Source organism: Podarcis tiliguerta (genome assembly GCF_965153285.1).
Source record: "Podarcis tiliguerta genome assembly, chromosome: 12".
Lineage (NCBI taxonomy): Eukaryota > Metazoa > Chordata > Lepidosauria > Squamata > Lacertidae > Podarcis > Podarcis tiliguerta.
In genome coordinates this window covers 58,839,515-58,857,784 of record NC_139545.1, presented here as the reverse complement: position 1 = coordinate 58,857,784, position 18,270 = coordinate 58,839,515, and the positions used below count along the sequence as shown (strand labels likewise).

Below are 18,270 nucleotides of genomic sequence, written 5' to 3'. Positions count from 1 at the left end.
GTTGCCATCTTGCCTTGTGCGCAGCCTTCCTATTGGGGTAACCTTGGCTAAGCTGGTGGCCTCCAGATGTGCTGCTGGGGGAATGACAGGAGCTGTGGTCCCCCCCCCCCCCCCCCGGTCGGCCAAGGCTGCATTTGGCCATCTGACACACCCCTGTGGGAAATTAAGATGTTGGTCTGATGTCTGCAGGACTCCTTACGAAAGCAGGCACATCACAGCACAACGCCTAGGCTAATTGATGGAACTCACTGCCACAAGATAAGGTTGTGGTCATTTTGTCAAGGGGAGGGGAGATTAGGCAAATTTCATGGGGGAAAGGCAGCCTTGATGGTAACTGTTTGAAGGCAATATGGAACCTCCAGGTTTGTAGAGAACCAGAGGTCTTGCCATGAAGATCCTGGGATGGGAGGTGGGGTGGACAATCTATGCAGACCACTTGTATTTTTCTTTAAAGCAGAATAAGACAGGTGTACACACCTCTGCTCCACTTCCCTTTTCATGGTGGCGCCAGGGAAGTCTCTGCCGTCTGCTGACAGGCGTCGATTTCACAAGCTAGCGAGACTTTGCTCCCTTTGGGTCAGCCCTGGCTTCGGACTTCCAGGAAGATTCATAGGGCTGGTTAATGACCGACCAGCTCTCGCCCCCTGCTCTCCTGCCCCACAAGCTCTTCTCAGTCCAGCCATGGGTCCCACCTCGTTCCCTTTCGTCCTCTTGCTCCCCCTGCTCCTTGCAGCACCCGGCGCTGCCCGGCGCCCCCAAAAACGCCCAGCCCCAGAGAATCCCATCGACAAGATTGCCGTCCAGGCCAACTTCGATCTTGGCCAGGTGAGCAGATGGATTTGGAAAGGGAAACACAATTTCTTCTGGGGTTGGAGTGGGGCAAGATAGCCGAGCTAGAGCTGTCCAAAACTGCCTCTCAATCATTGGCTGAGATGCTGTGATGTCATGGAATGCCCTGCTTCTTTACCCTCCAGGATGTTTCTAAAGGTGGCTGCAAGATATTAATCGGAGTGTTTTCCTCCCCTGTCGCACCAGCCGGTGCTCCTGGATCTCACCGGAAGGGTTTTCGTTCATCCCCTGTTGACAGCAAATCCTCTTTAATATCTGCATCAGAAGGAAGGTTCCAGAAAGAGCTCTGTCCAAATGCCCTGGAGCAATCTGGACCCTGTCCCTGCCCTCCTCTTGCATGATGGCGTTTCTTACAGCGTTGTGCTTTACCTTTCTGTCTCTGTTTTGCACACCTGGCAGGTGTCAAGCCAGTCACAAAGGCGTCCTCAGTCCTGGGTCCACAGGTGAAGGGGAAGCCAGGTGGGAACTTCCCTCCCAGCAACCCCCACCTCTTGAAAAAACACCCCTGAGCTTGTGTGCCTTGTCAAGAACCTCGCTCCATAATGTGATATTTACACACTGGCGGGATATGCCACACCTTGGTTCTCAAATTCTAAATTTGATCCATGCCAAGTAATTCCATTTAGCTTAGATAATTTAAATCCACCTGTCACACCCCATGACAAAGTTTAAAACGCAAGGGACCAAAAATCTGTTGGTTGTTAAGGTGCTACAAGACTCAATGCTTTTGCAAGTTGTCTATGCTTTCCAGTGTGATTTGGGGCAGAAAAGGCTAACGGGGTGACCTGCAGGTGGTGATGGGCAGCTCCCATCATCCCTGACCTGTAGGTGGGGTTTATGGAAGTTGTGGTCCAAAACAGATGGAGGACATCAGGTTGGATATCCTTGGTTTGGAGGAACGAAAAAACGAACTCCCCCATCCACACAAATCTTATTTTTTAAAATCGCTCAACAATATTGTTAGTGTTATTTACCCTCTCACATTCAGTGGGCTGTATCCAACCAAGTTCTACTCAAGAGGATACACACTGATATTAATGAACTGAAGTCAGACTCATATCCATCCATTTCAGAGGACCTACTCTGATATACACCCCCTCAACATTCTCCGATGGAAATTTTTTGTTGTTGTTTAGTCATTTAATCATGTCCGACTCTTTGTGACCCCCTGGAGCAGAGCACGCCAGGCACTCCTGTCTTCCACTGCCTCCCGCAGTTTGGTCAAACTCATGTTGGTGCCTTCGAGAACACTGTCCCCCCATCTCGTCCTCTGTAGTCTCCTTCTCCTTGTGCCCGACATCTTTCCCAACATCAGGGTCTTTTCCAGGCAGTCTTCTCTTCTCATGAGGTGGCCAAAGTATTGGAGCCTCAGCTTCACGATCTGTCCTTCCAGTGAGCACTCAGGGCTGATTTCCTTCAGAATGGAGAGGTTTGATCTTCTTGCAGTCCATGGGACTCTCAAGAGTCTCCTCCAGCACCAGAATTCAAAAGCATCCATTCTTTGGCGATCAGCCTTCTTTATGGTCCAGCTCTCACTTCCATACATCACTACTGGGAAAACCATAGCTTTGACTATACGGACCTTTGTTGGCAAGGTGACATCTCTGCTTTTTAAGATGCTGTCAGGGTTTGTCATTGCTTTTCCTAGGTTGTCCCAAGTTGACTCTCTCTCTCCCCTCTTCCAGTTTGCTGGGAAATGGTTCCTGGTCGGGGTGGCCTCACAATGCAGCTACTTGAGTGAGAACAGCCACCGGCTTGAAGCAACCAACCTGGTGGTCTCAGTGGGTGGTGCAAGCTCTCAGGGATCCTTGTTGGTGAGCACCTTCCGCCCGCTGTGAGTATCCGAGGAAGCCGGCGGGATCCGCTGGGCCCAGATGAATGGGGTGTGGAGGAAAGGTCATCCTCTTTGTTGGTCCCCAAGAATCATAGAATGGTAGAGTTGGAAGGGACCCCAAGGTTCCTCTACTCCAACCACCTGCATTAGAGGAATCTCAGCTACTGTTGGGATTTTTCTACTACATGCCATTCTGTGCAGCTTCACACAAAGCAATTAGAAGGTGGCCAAAAGCCAAGGATGACTGAGCAGAGGAGTTATTCTGCCTAGAGATATGGGATCTTGGATACAGCTCTACCATTGGTTGATGTGTCACACAGGCATGATGACTTATGACCTTACTGACTGGATAGTGTTGTTGGTCAGTGTGGTGTTTTGAGAGTCGTTTGGAGTTTGTTAAGAGAGAGCTAGTTAAGATCCGCATCTGTTCTTGTACATAGTAACTTGCAGAGTCTGCTGTTTTCAATAATCACCTGTAAGTAACCAAGTTACTGGTAGCAGCGTCTTGTTCCTGCTTCGTCCATCCTGCCTGCAACTGATTGATTTCTGGAACTCTGCGTATGCTCTGCTAAGGTCTGGCTAAGGTCCTGCAACAGGTCAAAGTTGCAAAACACCAATAGCTACAACATCCCTGGCAGATGGCCATCCAACCTCTGCTTAAAAACCTCCAAGGAAGGAGATTCCACCACCTCCCGAGGGAGACCGTTCTACAGTCGAATAGCTCTTACTGTCAGAAAGTTTTTCCCTGGAGGACTATGTCTGTCACCTTTGGAGGAAATCTGGTGAGGTATAAATGTGGTAACCCAAAGGAATGCTCTTTCGAGCAACTATTACATGCGCACATAGAGCCAATGCCTTTGTTTTTTTCCTGGGGAAGTAGGGATGTGTTTTTCTGGTGCTGGCTGTTCCTAGGCAAACAGCCTATGGAACAGGATCCGGCCTGACGTGGACCGGCCGCTGGAATACTGCCCTGAATGCTTGGTCTTCTCCTCCATCTCCGCAGGGACGGCGTCTGTTGGAACATCCAGCAAACCTTCTTCCCCACCAAGATTCCTGGCAGGTTCCTCTTGAAAGGTGGGCGAGGATTGGGGTGGTTTTGCCCATGGGGACCTCCCTCACATTTCTCCCAGTTCCCCCTTCCCCTGAGCAATAATCCCCAGCTTTTCTACTACTGCACATGTTTCAAGCACTCCCAGTTGATATCTCTACAACCCCTACAACTCTACAACAGCAGGGGTAGGCAACCTAAGGCCCGGAGGCCGGATCCGGCCCAATCGCCTTCTCAATCCGGCCCATGGACAGTCAGGGCATCAGTGTGTTTTTACATGAGTAGAATGTGTGCTTTTATTTAAAATGCATCTCTGGGTTATTTGTGGGGCATAGGAATTCGTTCATGTATTTTTTCCAAAATATAGTCCAGCCCCCCACAAGGTCTGAGGGACGGTGGACCGGCGCACAGCTGTTTGCTGACTCCTGCAAAGCAACCCTGGGCACAACCATCATTCCCATGTTGCCAGGAGCATTTATAGAATAAAGTAGAGCTGGCTAAGGGAGTTTTGGGTGGAGCTGAAGGTTTATGTCGTAATGCTTCTGCTGCCCTGATGTTGCAGGGCAAATCTGCTGTCTCACTAGTGCCATTAACTCCTCCTGAGTTGGGCTGAAGAAAGAGTCCAAAAGTTTATTTACTGCAGTAAATAGGTTCAGTGCAGTCCCTTCCACAAAGGCTGGATGGGTGTGTGTGTGTTACCCCCCTGGAACTTTTATAGGGTTTACGGACAAAGAATTCATATAAAATCCAATCAATACGCTACAAACATCAGCAGAGGGTAGCTGGCAAAACACGCATTGGATGCAACTGTCTGGATGTCCAGCCTGCAACTTGACGTGTGTCCAGCCCTTCTAGGCCCCCCCCCTCGCTTCTAAAGTTTTGAAGCCCACATAGATACAACCTACATACTTAAAAGAAAGGGAGAATTGTAGTCTGAGGTTTATGTTTATATAGATAACAAGTCCCTGCCCTGTTAAGGGAAGTTTTTAATGTGTGACATCTTAGTGAAGCCGCCCAGAGTGGCTGGGGAAACCCAGCCAGATGGGCGGGGTACAAATAATAAATAAATAAATTATTATTATTATTATTATTATTATAATTATTATTATTATGCTTAAGGGAGTCATCCTTGGTAAGCTGGCACGGCCAGACTTCCATAAATCTTCTACTTCAAAATGCCATTCTTATCTGGTGTCTTCAGCAGCCAACCAGCAACTGGGCTATATATTCCGCAAAGCAAGCCAAACTCTGCTCCACCAGGTCTCTATACTGGGGGAATGTCACCTGTTGGATTTCTGCCTGCTGTGCTGCTCTTTAAAGGCACAGGGGTAAAAGCACCTCAGAAGCCCCTTTGCTTGCAGGGGAGCAGGCAAAGCGCCATTTCTCCATGCGCTGACCTAGGGCGCTCTGTGTATTCCCCCCTCCCCCCGCAGGCCGTGGCAGCCCTGTGGACGTGGCGGTGGTGGAAACGGATTATAGCAGCTATGCCATCGTGTATTACCAGAAAGCCCGGAAGATCTCAGCGAAGCTTTATGGTGAGGACTCCTTGGAATCGCTGTGCATGTTTCTGGTGGGCTGGAAACATTCCTGAAGGAGGGGGGGGAGCTCTGTCTAAGCTCAGCCTTGAGAGCTAAAAAGAACCTACAGAGGCAGTGCACCTCCAAGTATCAGTGGTGGGGCAAAAACGAGGAAAGGTCTTCAAGCCCCTCTTGGGAGACCCCTGGAAGCAGTGGCAAGAAGGACACTGGCCCAGTTTGCCTGTGGTCTCGGTCAGCAGGACTCTGCTTATGCCCTTGTTAGCCAGGATAGGAATGGAGCCCCCAGGCTCAGCGGTAAAGGTAAAGGGACCGCTGACCATTAGGTCCAGTCGCAGATGACTCTGGGGTTGTGGCACTCATCTTGCTTTATTGGCTGAGGGAGCCAGGATACAGCTTCCAGGTCACATGGCCAGCATGATGAAGCCGCTTTTGGCGAACCAGAGCAGCGCACGGAAATGCTGTTTACCTTCCCGCTGGAGCGGTACCTATTTATCTACTTGCACTTTGACGTGCTTTCAAACTGCTAGGTTGGCAGGAGCAGGGACCGAGCAACGGGAGCTCACCCCGTCGCGGGGATTCGAACCGCCGACCTTCTGATCGGCAAGCCCAAGAGGCTCAGTGCTTTAGACCACAGCGCCACCCGCGTCCCTCGGCTCAGGGGTAGTCTACTTCAAAAGTGCTAAATGCTAGGGGTAGACTTTTGCTTCTCCTTCCATAGAAACAGGACTCTGTTTTCACACTTTCAATTGTTCTCCGAGATGTGGAGGAAAAGGGGCGAGCAGGACAGTGGGATCAAATCAGAAACTGGGACGGCTTCTGTAGTTCCAGGACTGTCCCTAGGAAATTGGGACACCCGGAGGGTCTGCATTCAGCTGCTCACCCTGCAGAGATGCAGGCAAATTGCCCCAAGGTTTCCCGTTGCTTCTCTGTATGAATCACTGCCCTAGGCTTCTCTCCATCCACGCCAGAGGCATTCCAGGAGCAGAGACTTACGCCAAGAGACTTGTTGACAGAGCAGCGCATACTCACTTCAGACATTGCAGAACTGGACCTTTCCATGGGTAGGAGGGGGGAATTGTGATTTGCCTGTCAGCTGCTTAGGCAACAAAGACAGCATTAACGCTTCACTTAAATTTATGAAAGGACGAGCCGTCCGGGTGAACGACGCCGTCACGGCTAAATTTGAGCAGCATGTGGCTGGCATAGGCCTGAACGAGGACACGACCTACTACTTCCCTGTCTATGGTGAGTAGAGGATGGGGCTATAATTTCTGGGGTCCGGCTGGGATAGTGAAGAGTAGGTAGGTTCCCACGAGGCAGGACATAGTGATAACAGCAAGAACCTTTCTAGAACTACATAACTGGGAAACAGGGGCAAAGCAACTGCTTATATACATTTCTGAAGGCCTGGGCCACTCCCACTCCCAACGTGATTGGCTGTCTAAACTTCCAAGCTGCGAATCACGACTCAGAGTTCAAGGGCCAATGGCAGAGGCCCAAATCCTGAAGTGTTCTGTGATTGGACACCATGTATCGAATCAGAACACAGGAGCTCAGAATTCTTAGTCCAGACTCAAGCTCAGGCAAACACAGACCCCTGAATACATAATACTGAACATGCAGAAGTCCCCTGGCCCTCCACAAGTGATGGGGAAAGGCCCCCCTCTGTCAGAGAGGTCCATCCCGTGGGTGCCATTATTCTTGGGTGACATAGTGGACTTGACAGGTCTCTGGATTTGGGGTCCCTGCGGATCCTGACACCATTGGATGCCTCAATGGATGATGCGTTATGGGGTGAGGCTGCAGTCAAGGGCTCACGTTCTGCCCTTAGAAAGTCCCCGGCTGCTAGCACTTTCAACGTAAAAGAGAGGAGTGAATGAGTATGAGATCGTTTCACACCCACAAAAGGCTATGGGCCCATTCGGGGTTTTAAAAGCCATGAGGTTACCGCTCCCCCCCCCCCCAGATAATTAACCACGAAAGCCAAAATTTGGCATGCCCCCCCGTGTGCCAAAGTTTTGCTGTTGCTATTCAGCAAAAACCCCACATTTTGCAGCACCCCAAATCTGAGTAATCCATATCTCAAATACGAGGCTGACACTCAAAAATCCGACAGTGTTCAAATCACTCTAAACTGGTGCCAAGTTTTGGCAACAGTTTTGCAGTGAAAACCCCATGTTTTGCAGAGCCCCGCAAGCTGAGTCCCCTTATCATCATAAAGTTGTGATGCTGCAAAAGATTCCAGGCTGTAGATTTTTCACCCCCCCCTTTAATTTCAATATATAAAAAAATTCATGCATCATGGTATGCCATGTTGCTGCCATTGATTAAATCTTATGTTTGGGTGCGGTTAGAGTTCCCCAGCAGGTTTTCTTTACTCTCCACAACTGAGATAATTGCTCATTTTTCTTCCTTTGGTCCTTTCCCTCAGGGTTTTGCGACTCGGCTGACCAGTTCCACATCCTCAATGGTGAGTTGCAAATTCAACTGTGTCTTCCCTGCTAAATAAGTAAATACAGTGGTGCCCCGCAAGACGAATGCCTCGCAAGATGGAAAACCCGCTAGATGAAAGGGTTTTCTGTTTTTCGATGCGCTTCGCAGGACGAATTTCCCTATGGGCTTGCTTCGCAAGACGAAAATGTCTTGCGAGTCTTGAGATTTTTTTCTGCTCCCCACCCCCTTTTTCTAAGCCACTAAACCGCTAATAGCCTTTTAGCAGCTAATCCGCTAATCCCTTAAGCCTTTAATAGCCGCTAATAGCCGCTAAACCGCTAATAGCACTAATCTGCTAAGCCGCTAATAGGGTTGCTTCGCAAGACGAAAAAACCGCTAGACGAAGAGACTCGCGGAACAAATTAATTTCGTCTTGCGAGGCACCACTGTAAATGAAAGTAAATCAGAACCAGAAAAACTACAGGACTTTCTGTGGCAACTCAAGAATCACGGTAAAACAAGTGCTGATTCAAATAGGCCAAGTGTAAAATAGCCTGTTCACACAAAGAACGTGGTATGTTTGAGTTTATTCATCTTGCTGAAGAACGTAGAAATATCAAAGATCCCTTTCGACTTCAAGGAGGTAATGTGAAGATGGACTCTGCTGTTGCGCAGACTTTCTAGCCAAATAATCAGGGATGCAAACTGAATTGATTTCAGACTTTTATTAGGGATAACTGCATTTTCAGCTTCAAACTCTGTTTGACAACAAACAAACTTGTTAAAATTGACTTCATTTATGAAGCTGTAAACTGGAGAAAATAAAAACTGCAACATAAGAAACAGTAAATATTAGCAATATAATACGTTCATATGAATAGTGACAATTTTAATTATCAACCATGACTTAAAGACCAGAAACAAACGTACTTATTAAGTGAAAAAAACACACAAAATTTGGGGTGGGTGGGAACCAACTGAAAGCGGAATTCTGCAATGGGTTGGGCACATGAGCCAAGAGGACCTGGTACTCCCTCAGGTTCGCAGCTGAAACTTCACGTCCAGGTGAGCTTGCCTTGCCAAGGTCATGATTTCCGACAGCTTCACGGCCATCTCAGCAGCTTTGTCCAAGTCGTCGCAGGCTAAGATCTTCAAGCCACTCTCTGCTATCAAGGCCTTGGCTGCCTCCACCTGTGTCCCTTGAAGCCTCACGACAATTGGGATGCTTAGCTCCAGCTCAGTGGCCGCCATGATGATCCCTTCCGCAATGATATCGCAGCGCATGATGCCGCCGAAAATGTTCACCAGGATGGACTGGACCCTGTCGTCCGAAGTGATGAGCTTGAAGGCCTCTTTGACCTGCTCAGCTGTGGCACCACCTCCGACGTCCAGGAAGTTGGCTGGTGTCCCTCCGTGGAGCTTGATGATGTCCATGGTCGCCATTGCCAAGCCGGCGCCGTTCACCAAGCACCCGATGTTCCCATCTAACCCCACGTAGTTCAGGTCCACGCTGGCCGCCTCTCGGTCCCTCGTGTCTTCTTGGCTCCAGTCCTGCAGCGCGAAGATCTTCTTCTGGCGGAATGCCGAGTTGCTGTCGAAATTTATCTTGGCATCCATGCACATCACTTTCCCCGTTGAGTCCTCCACCATGGGGTTGATCTCCACCATGAGGGCGTCGTACTTAATGAAGATGTTGTAGAGCTTCATCATATTGTCCGCAGCCTCATCCGCCACCTTGGCGGGGAAGCCCATCTTCTGGGCGAGCTTCAGGGCCTGGTCCTTCCGGATGCCTTCCACGATGTCAACGGGCTCCTTGACGATGGCTTCGGGGTCCTCGGCGGCCACGTCTTCAATGTTGACACCCCCCTGAGAGCTGCCGATGAGCACGGGGCCCTGGAAGGACCTTTCCATTGTGATGGCAAAGTAGTACTCCTTCCTCGGGTAGCGGCGCTCACAGACGAGGACTTGGTTGCAGATCCGGCCCTGCTGTCCCGTCTGCTTGGTGAAGAGCTTCTTGCCTATCATCCTGGAGGCGATCTCCCGGGCTTCTTCCGGAGAGGAGACAATCTTCACCCCTCCTTTCAGGCCCCCTTCGAATGTCCCTTTGCCCCGGCCGCCCGCCAAAACCTGCGCCTTCACCACTATGTCTTCCGTCCCAATCTCTTTCGCTGCCTTATAAGCTTCTTCCGGCGTCTTGGCCACCAGGCCGTTAGGAACGGAAACGCCGGCTTCTTTCAGCAGCCCCATGCTCAGGTACTCATGCAGAGACAAGCGCCTCCGCTGCTGTGTTTGCAGCCCAAGGCTTTTAAACCACCCTGGGCTCCCGCCAAACACCAGGCAACCTTCTCTGGCCATCAGGCCAGCCACTCGCAAGGTCCACCGGCAGATCATGAGGGGCGATTCCCGTTCCCTTCTTTGGAGATTTCTCTTGCTCCTGCTCAGATCTCCTCCAACAGACCTTCCAACTGCCCTTTTAAGGTGCAGGGCATTTCCCAAGATTCCTTCTTTAACGGTCCTCAACCTGCCTTCTCATTGGCTAGGGCCAAGATTCCACGATTACATCGCCACCCTGACCGGACACGCCTCTTTGGTGTCTAAATGATGTTATTGTAGTGGGACACCCCTCAAGATTTGTGGGTAGGTAGGAGGGGATGTGGGGATGCGGGTGGCGCTGTGGGTTAAACCACAGAGCCTAGGACTTGCCAATCAGAAGGTTGGCGGTTCAAATCCCCGTGACGGGGTGAGCTCCCGTTGCTCGGTCCCTGCTCCTGGGCACCTAGCAGTTGAAAAGCACGTCAAAGTGCAAGTAGATAAATAGGTACTGCTCCGGCGGGAAGGTAAATGGCGTTTCCGTGCGCTGCTCTGGTTCGCCAGAAGTGGCTTAGTCCTGCTGGCCACATGACCCGGAAGCTGTACGCCAGCTCCCTCGGCCAGTAAAGCGAGATGAGCGCCGCAACCCCAGAGTCGGTCATGACTGGACCTAATGGTCAGGGGTCCCTTTGCCTTTACCTTTAGGAGGGGATGTGATGTTTGTTTGCAATATTTACTTTCCCCACCCTGAAGAAGTGCAGAGTTTATTGTTCTACCAAGGAATGTACATATGCCTATTGGGCATGTCGTTTTAGGGGGTGAAACTTAATTATTTAAATTTTCAGTGAGAATTTCTAAAAATATGTTTTTGGGTGTGAGGAATTAAAGCTTGCTGTTATTTTAGAGACTGGACAACATTTAGCTTGGTAAATCTACGTTTGGTTAAAAATCACACAAACTTCCCTTGGAAAACCAAAGAACTTTAATTTGACCTTCTGAAAATGTCAGGTAATGCTAAATAAATAATAATCAATATAAAATAAAACTGCAAGTACTTGGCAGTTATTTCTACGCAGTTCTACATATATTTCGCTTACTAATTATATTAATTTAACTAAAATAGCTTTTGAATTCCCAAGCTGTGTTGCAACTTGTTAGCACCCCTCAGTTTTGGAATGTGAACGTTGGAAAGTTCAGCATGCCCTAATAAAGTTAACTTGTCCCAGCGGCAAATGGGCAACAAGGGCAGATCTCTCAGCACAGGTGTGTTGTGCTGGCAAGGCCACCTTCCCATCAGCAATTGTGCTGCAGCATTCTGCAGTCACTGGTGTTATATAAAAAACCCTGCTTCTTTTCCCTTATGGGGTATTCCAGAGCCTGTACAGAATCCTTACGCGGGTTCCCTATTGGTTGGAGAAAATAACAGAGGCCAAGCAGAGAATATTGAGAAGCAAAGCAGCTAGTAAGCCTCATCTTTATCAACTGTTGCAACAGGGTCTCCCGCTCACCCCACGCAGGAGGGAGGAGGAACCCACAACAATGGTGCGCAAGCCCTTATATAAACTTTTGAAATTGCCCACCGTGTAGCTCAAGACCACCCCCAAAAACATAATGCATACATCACAGAAGGGGGCAGCCTACAGCAGAAATCCGGTTTGCCAGGATACTTGATAATGGTCACTGATTGCTTTACCTGGGCAGCCTGGCCATTCTTTTGTGATGGTAAATACATCAGTTCCTGAATCCAGGCCACAGGCTCACCCTATTCATACACAAGTTACAGGATTTGTAAGCAAAAAGACAAAGGGACGGCCTTCTTCCTTGCAGAGAAATATTTGAAGTCAATTTGGGAGTAAAAATGGTTTGCAAGAGTCAAAATGGCTTCAGGACTGCTCTCCTGTACTATTTCAGACATATGGTTTATATACTTATGTATGTGTTTGCCTTGTACATTTATGAGCGTTTATTTTATAGTTGGGCGTAGCTCATAGCTTCTCTGAGTTATTCAAGCCCCTTCGCCACGGCAAGGCAGTGATCCATGAAGGGGATTTGGGACCTTAGAATTCTTATAGCACTGGGTTGTGATTCCTGCATTGCAGGGGGCTGGACTGGATGACCCCCAGGGTCCCTTCCCCCTCTACAGTTCTATGATTCTATGATGTCACTGTGAACTCTTTGCCCTGGCCAATGAGAAGGCCAGGGAGGTGGACTGTTGGAAAAGGAACCTTGGGAAGTCTCTCTCCAGGGGCCAGTTGGCAAGTCTGGGAAGGAGAAGAAGTGGGAAAAGTGGGTGAAAGCTGCCTCCATGATCTGCAGGCAGGCGGTGAGCATGGTGAAGCTGCTGGGGAGGGCGGTCATGGCCAGGGTGCTGGGTGGGAACCCAGGATTCAATAGCCACGGGCTGCCCAAGCAGCAACAAAGGAGCTTGTCTCTGCACGAGTACCTGTGCATGAAGCTCTTGAAAGACGCCGGCGTTTCCGTTCCCTACGGACTGGTTGCGAAGACACCGGAAGAAGCCTACCAGGTGGCAAGAGACATGGGCACCATGGACCTGGTGGTTAAGGCGCAGGTTTTGACAGGAGGGCGGGAGAAAGGGACCTTTGAGGGCGGCCTGAAAGGAGGAGTGAGGATCGTCTATTCTCCGGAAGAAGCCCGGGAGATCGCCTCCTTGATGATTGGCAAGAAGATCTTCACCAAGCAGACGGGAGAAGAGGGGCAGATCTGCAACCAAGTCCTCATCTGCGAGCGCAGGTACCTCCGGAGGGAACACTACTTTGCGATCATGATGGAGAGGTCCTTCCAGGGCCCAGTGATCATCGCCAGCTCCCAGGGGGGCGTCCACATTGAAGACATCGCGGCGGGGAAACCTGAGGCCATCATCAAGGAGCCCGTCGACATTATCGAAGGCCTTCAGAACGACCAGGCCCTGAAGCTTGCCCAGAAGATGGGCTTCCCTTCTAACCTGACGTACGACGCTGCAGACAATATGATGAAGCTCTATGACTTCTTCATTCAGCATGACGCCCTCATGGTGGAGATCAACCCCCTGGTGGAGGACTCAACGGGGAAGGTGATGTGCATGGATGCCAAGATCATTTTCGACAGCAACTCGGCGTTTCGCCAGAAGAAGATCTTTGACCTGCAGGACTGGACCCAGGTGACGGAGGAAGACAGAGATGCCGCCCATGCGGAGCTCAACTACATCGGCTTAGACGGGAACATCGGGTGCCTGGTGAATGGCGCCGGCTTGGCGATGGCTACCATGGACATCATCAAGCTCTACGGAGGAACCCCGGCCAACTACCTCAACGTCGGAGGCGGCGCCACCGTGGAGCAAGTGACGGAGGCCTTCAAGCTCATCACGTCCAACGGAAACGTGCAGGCCATCCTGGTCAACATTTTTGGGGGGCTCATGAGGTGCGACGTCATCGCGAACGCCATCATCATGTCGGTCAAAGACCTGGATCTCAAAGTACCGATTGTCATGCGGTTGCAAGGCACGCGGGTCGAAGACGCGAAGGTTTTGATCGCCGAGAGCGGCCTGAGGATCTTGGCCTGCGACGATCTGGATAAAGCCGCCAAAATGGCCGTGAAGCTCTCGGCAATAATGAACCTGGCAAGGGAAGCGGAAGTGGATGTTATGTTCCAGTTGCCACCCTGACGGAGCAGATTTTTCTGGCTTATTTCTGCAAAAGACACATAAACCCCCTCGTGGTCTCAGTTTTCCACAATAATCTCCCCCAACCCTGTTTTGTGTGTGTGTCAAGGTCTGAGTTGTTTAATAAGCACAAATGGATCGGATCTTTAACTTACAGTTGCTAATATAATAATTTTCCTGTAAATTATTATATTGCCAAAATTTATTCTTCATGGCAGGCTCCCCCACCGTCCAGTTTACAGCCACAAAAATGATGTAATCCTCAACAAGCGTAAAAGAGCTTAAATCTTAAAATACGTTTCATCCAAATAAAAGTCTACAATCAATTGGATTTTTGGAATTTTCTCCCTGATTATTGGACATCTATGACAGCAATATCCGTACCTTCATATGTGAGCAACACTTTTTCTGCCCTAATGAAGAACGGATGAATCTGTCAAATGTGGCTTCTCGTTTTCCCTTTCTTTCCCAGTTCTCCACATGTCTGCATCAGTTTGCAAAAAGTTCCCTTGAAAATTTAGCAGAATTTTAGTGCACACACATCTGATGCACTATTGCACAATGCACATACATTTGCAAACCAACTTAAACTAGTAGAATATGTTTTTGTAAGCCCCCCCCCCCCCCCAAGGCACCAACTTGAATAAAAGTTTGGGGGCCTCAGCTAAGCCCCGGCCCTGATCCGGTGCACCTTATCCCTCTAGTCTAGCTTGTCTGCCTGCCCTTCCTTCCCTGTGGGCCCCATGTGGGGCACAGAGACATTCTGGGGGAAGGTCAAGGGGTCACGAGATGCCTGCATCCCACTTTCCAGTCACTTCATTATTATTTTTAAAGTATTTATTTCGTTTTTCAGATTAAAATTTTACAGCCACATATCCAACATACAACATAGAAACTAGACTCCCAGGAATCTCCCAGACTTCCCTCCTCCCCTTTGTGGGTCCCACTGTTAATCATTTCTTCCTGCATCCTTTATGACAATCCAAATCTTTTACCTCTCCTTTGTGTCCAAAATTCACCTTTAAACTACGAGTGATATTCCAATCCTACTAAGGATTTAAACTGTTTACAATGGTCTTTAAGATAAGTTATAAATGTTCCTCATTCCTTATTGAAATTTTGGTCTTCCTGATTTCTGATTCTTCCGGTGATTTTGGCCATTTTGGCATAATCCGTCAATTTGATCTGCCTGCCTTCTCTGGTCGGGACTTTATCTTCTTCCCATCTCTGGGCTAATAGCATCCGCACAGCTGTGGTCATATACATAAATATGACTTTATTTAGCCCCATCCTTGGTTAAAAAGGCAACCCATAAAAACAATAATTAAAAATGGGAGGGGCCAAGGGCCTGGGCATGAGGCTACTGTAATAAACAAAAATCCGCCCTTATTCCCTTATGGGGGACACAAGAGCCCTTATAGAGTCCTTTGCAGGTTCTTTATCGGTAGCAGAAAATAACAGAGGCCAACCAGAGAATACTGAGAAGCAAAGCAAGCCTGATCTTTATTAACTGTTGCAACAGGGTGCCCCCTTCACACACAGGAAAAGAGGAGGACCCATAACCAAGGTGTGCCCGCCCTTATATATACATTTTAAATTGCCCGCCTTCGAGTCCAAGACCACCCCCAGAGACATCATACCTACATCACAGAAAGGGTGGTCTACAACAGAAATCTGAGTGTGTTGTTTATCTCCTGTCTGGCAGATTACCTCTTAATGCTTACTTGATTGGATACCCTGGGGAGCCTGGCCAGTCTTTTGTAATGACAAAATACTTATTTCCTGAGCCACATCACAGGCTCACCCTATTCATACACAGACATACCCTTCAGACAGGATTTGTGAACGAAAAGACAATGGGGAGGTGTTTCCATTTTCCTTCGACCTTGCAGAGAAATTATTTGGGGTCAATTTGGGAGGGACAAAATGGTTTCAGGACTTTTTCTGTGGGGTTTCAGACATGTGGTTTATATATGCAGTTATGAACATTTATCCTTAATTTTTTTATTTCACTACCATGGTGCTGTGTTGGGGAGCCCAGGATTTAAGCTGACGAGTGGCCATTTTGGCTGGAATATTACGCCCCCCAAAGGTTGTTAGCTGTGTCCCTAAAACACTTCTCTTGCACTCGCAGTCAGAATGCAGAAGAACAATGGGAGAAATAGGCATGTCTGGGAAGGCTGTTTGAAGGTGCATAATGCCGTCTGAAACTATGGATCAGGGCTTAGATTGAAACATTTTAAAAGCAGACATTGCTGGAAATAGTCATACAGGGCACTGAGCAAATGCCCATATTCCAGGAGGCTGCAGAGCAGAAAGAGGGAAAAAGGAAGCCAGGTGTTTCTATCACGGCTGCTCAGAGCTGCCTTGGGCTCTTCCACAACTGTCACCTTGCAGCAGCCCTTCCACCAAGCTCTCTGCACTGTTTGCACCCCAACTGGTCATTATAACTTTAAGATCTAGTACTTGAGCTTATTCCTTTCCTCCTCCCTCCCCATTCCCCTTTCCTTTTATGCCATCTATTTTAGATTGTATTTCATTGATCTGGAAGCCTTTTTTTTTAGCTAAACACTTTATAAATAAATAAGTGAATGCACTGTGCATATCCCTAGTATATTCTTGCCACTGTTAGAAAAGCCACCAAAAAAGAAGATATTTTTAGAACTGTCACCAAGGGGGAGGTGAGACAAGGAGTAAGAGCAGGTACAAAAAAACGATGCAGAAAGAACAATGAGTCTAGCAATATTCTTACAGGGCAGCACTGGGGGAAATATCCACATCGGGTTCTTTTCAACTGACTTTACTCGGCATAGACCTGCTGAAATTAGTGCTCACATGACTAAGGGCTGGTGCAGAGGTCAGTGCACTAGCTCAAAACCCGTCTCAGACATTAATTTCACCAGGGGAGACTACCTTAAGGCAGACAGTGGCAATCCTTAGGATATCTGATCAGAGAGGAGCTGCAATTCACTTTGACACAGATGAAGGAGCCCAAGAATTGGAAGCGACTCAGGAGATCATCCACACTGACCCCCCCAACCTATAACAATACGGTTCAGACTGGAATTTTATATATAGTAACAGGAAATTGAAACGGGACCTATCCAGCATTGCATCGTAAGGGGATGTTACAACATGGAAAGAGATGGGGAAAGAGGGGTGTTCCTTTTTTTAAAACAAACTTGAACCCAGGTGTGCTGAGCCACCAAGACGGCAGAAAGAGAGATGGAAGGTGTTAAGATGTGTCGCATTCTCTATCGAATAACAGAATAAAGTAATATTCCTTTTGACGAGGAAACATTGCAAGGCGTTGTTTTGACCGAGTAAAAATACACAGCCGTTTCCCCGCCTGTGTTTGTTCACTACAGATATCAAGGTGGTGGCGTAACGGACCAAGACCTGGGAGAGGCCAGGGTTCGAATCTCACCGGGTGAGCCTGGGCCAGTCGCTGTCTCTCAGCCTAACCTACTTCACAGGGTTGTTGTGATGATGAAATGTATACGGCCTCAAGACCCCTGGAAGATAAAGGTGGTATATAAGTATGATAAATAAATAAATACAGCAAAAAGGAAAAAGAGCCTATAAATCTTTTTTAAAAATTAAAGACGTTCTTTTTTTAAAATATACATTTTTATTGATTTTTTTAACATATCAATTCCAACAATCATATAACATAACTTCTTATCTTATACAACATTTTAGACTTCCGTCAACACCTCTGATGATTTTCCGTTATCACTTATTCTGCATTTCTTTATTTCGCAATTACTCTTAATTATCGTTAACTAATAACTCTCCTCATAGTCTTTCTTGCAATATTTGAAATGGTCCTCCTTACAAAACTTCTTGCAGTCCTGCTAGCGTAATCTGTTCATTACAGTTACTTTTCAAATAGTTTGTATATTTACTCCAGTCTTCTAAGAATCTCTGGTCCCGCAGGTTTCGAATCCTTGCTGTTAATTTATCTAATTCTGCATAGTCCATCAATTTCATCTGCCATTCTTCTTTTGTCGGTAACGTTCTGAGGACCTAACTGCATTAAGGGTGTATAGTCCTGTCAGTGGTTGGTTGGTTTCCTAAAAGTTGATATGAGGAGGTGATTTCACAGCAGGACTGAAGTGTCTGGGGAAGAGAAGGGTCGTATTTTGTTCCGCAGTCATGGAAGGACACAGAGAGCCCTGAGACAGGCAGCTTGGGAACATGAGGGAGCCCTTCCCAGACTGAGAAGGACCTTGGGTTCCTCCTGCCCTGCTGTGCCTCTGCTTGCAACTCTCTGAGTTCAGCAAAGCCAAACAGGATCTATTGATACACCTGTTTAGGACATTTCACAGAAACCTTGATGTCCTTAAACAGTTGCATCAACCATTCACAATCCATAAGTGGAAATGACAAGGCATTGAGTTCTGCTTCACAGGAACTTAGGCTCACTGTCGTCTGCTTTTTGCACAGCCAGTCAAACAGACAGTGGTTGTACATGTAGCGCACTCCAGAAGTGCTCGTACCATCCGTGGTGTCACTTCCCAAACTAGCATCTGCAAAGATTTCAAGACCTCCAGTCTTCTGACCTGTGAACTTCAGTCTGTAGTGCAAAGTCCCCTTC

The 18,270-nt window shown here is 48.2% G+C and overlaps 3 protein-coding genes across 3 annotated transcripts; 2 read left to right on the top strand and 1 right to left on the bottom strand.

Moving 5' to 3' along the window:
• The first annotated feature begins 554 nt into the window (after window positions 1–554).
• On the top strand, window positions 555–17,245 carry C8G (complement C8 gamma chain). The gene is made up of 7 exons (XM_083406775.1): window positions 555–825; window positions 2,535–2,683; window positions 3,687–3,757; window positions 5,165–5,266; window positions 6,413–6,514; window positions 7,701–7,739; window positions 17,039–17,245. The coding sequence occupies exons 1-7, from the start codon at window positions 682–684 to the stop codon at window positions 17,056–17,058; spliced, it is 627 nt and encodes a 208-aa protein (XP_083262901.1). The 5' UTR covers window positions 555–681; the 3' UTR covers window positions 17,059–17,245.
• LOC310660985 (succinate--CoA ligase [ADP-forming] subunit beta, mitochondrial-like) lies at window positions 8,413–10,303 on the bottom strand. Its single transcript, XM_083406649.1, has one exon. It carries the CDS (start codon window positions 10,091–10,093, stop codon window positions 8,738–8,740), a length of 1,356 nt encoding a protein of 451 aa, XP_083262775.1. The 5' UTR covers window positions 10,094–10,303; the 3' UTR covers window positions 8,413–8,737.
• On the top strand, window positions 12,079–14,001 carry LOC310660984 (succinate--CoA ligase [ADP-forming] subunit beta, mitochondrial-like). Its single transcript, XM_083406648.1, has one exon. It carries the CDS (start codon window positions 12,318–12,320, stop codon window positions 13,671–13,673), a length of 1,356 nt encoding a protein of 451 aa, XP_083262774.1. The 5' UTR covers window positions 12,079–12,317; the 3' UTR covers window positions 13,674–14,001.
• Window positions 17,246–18,270: the final 1,025 nt, after the last annotated feature.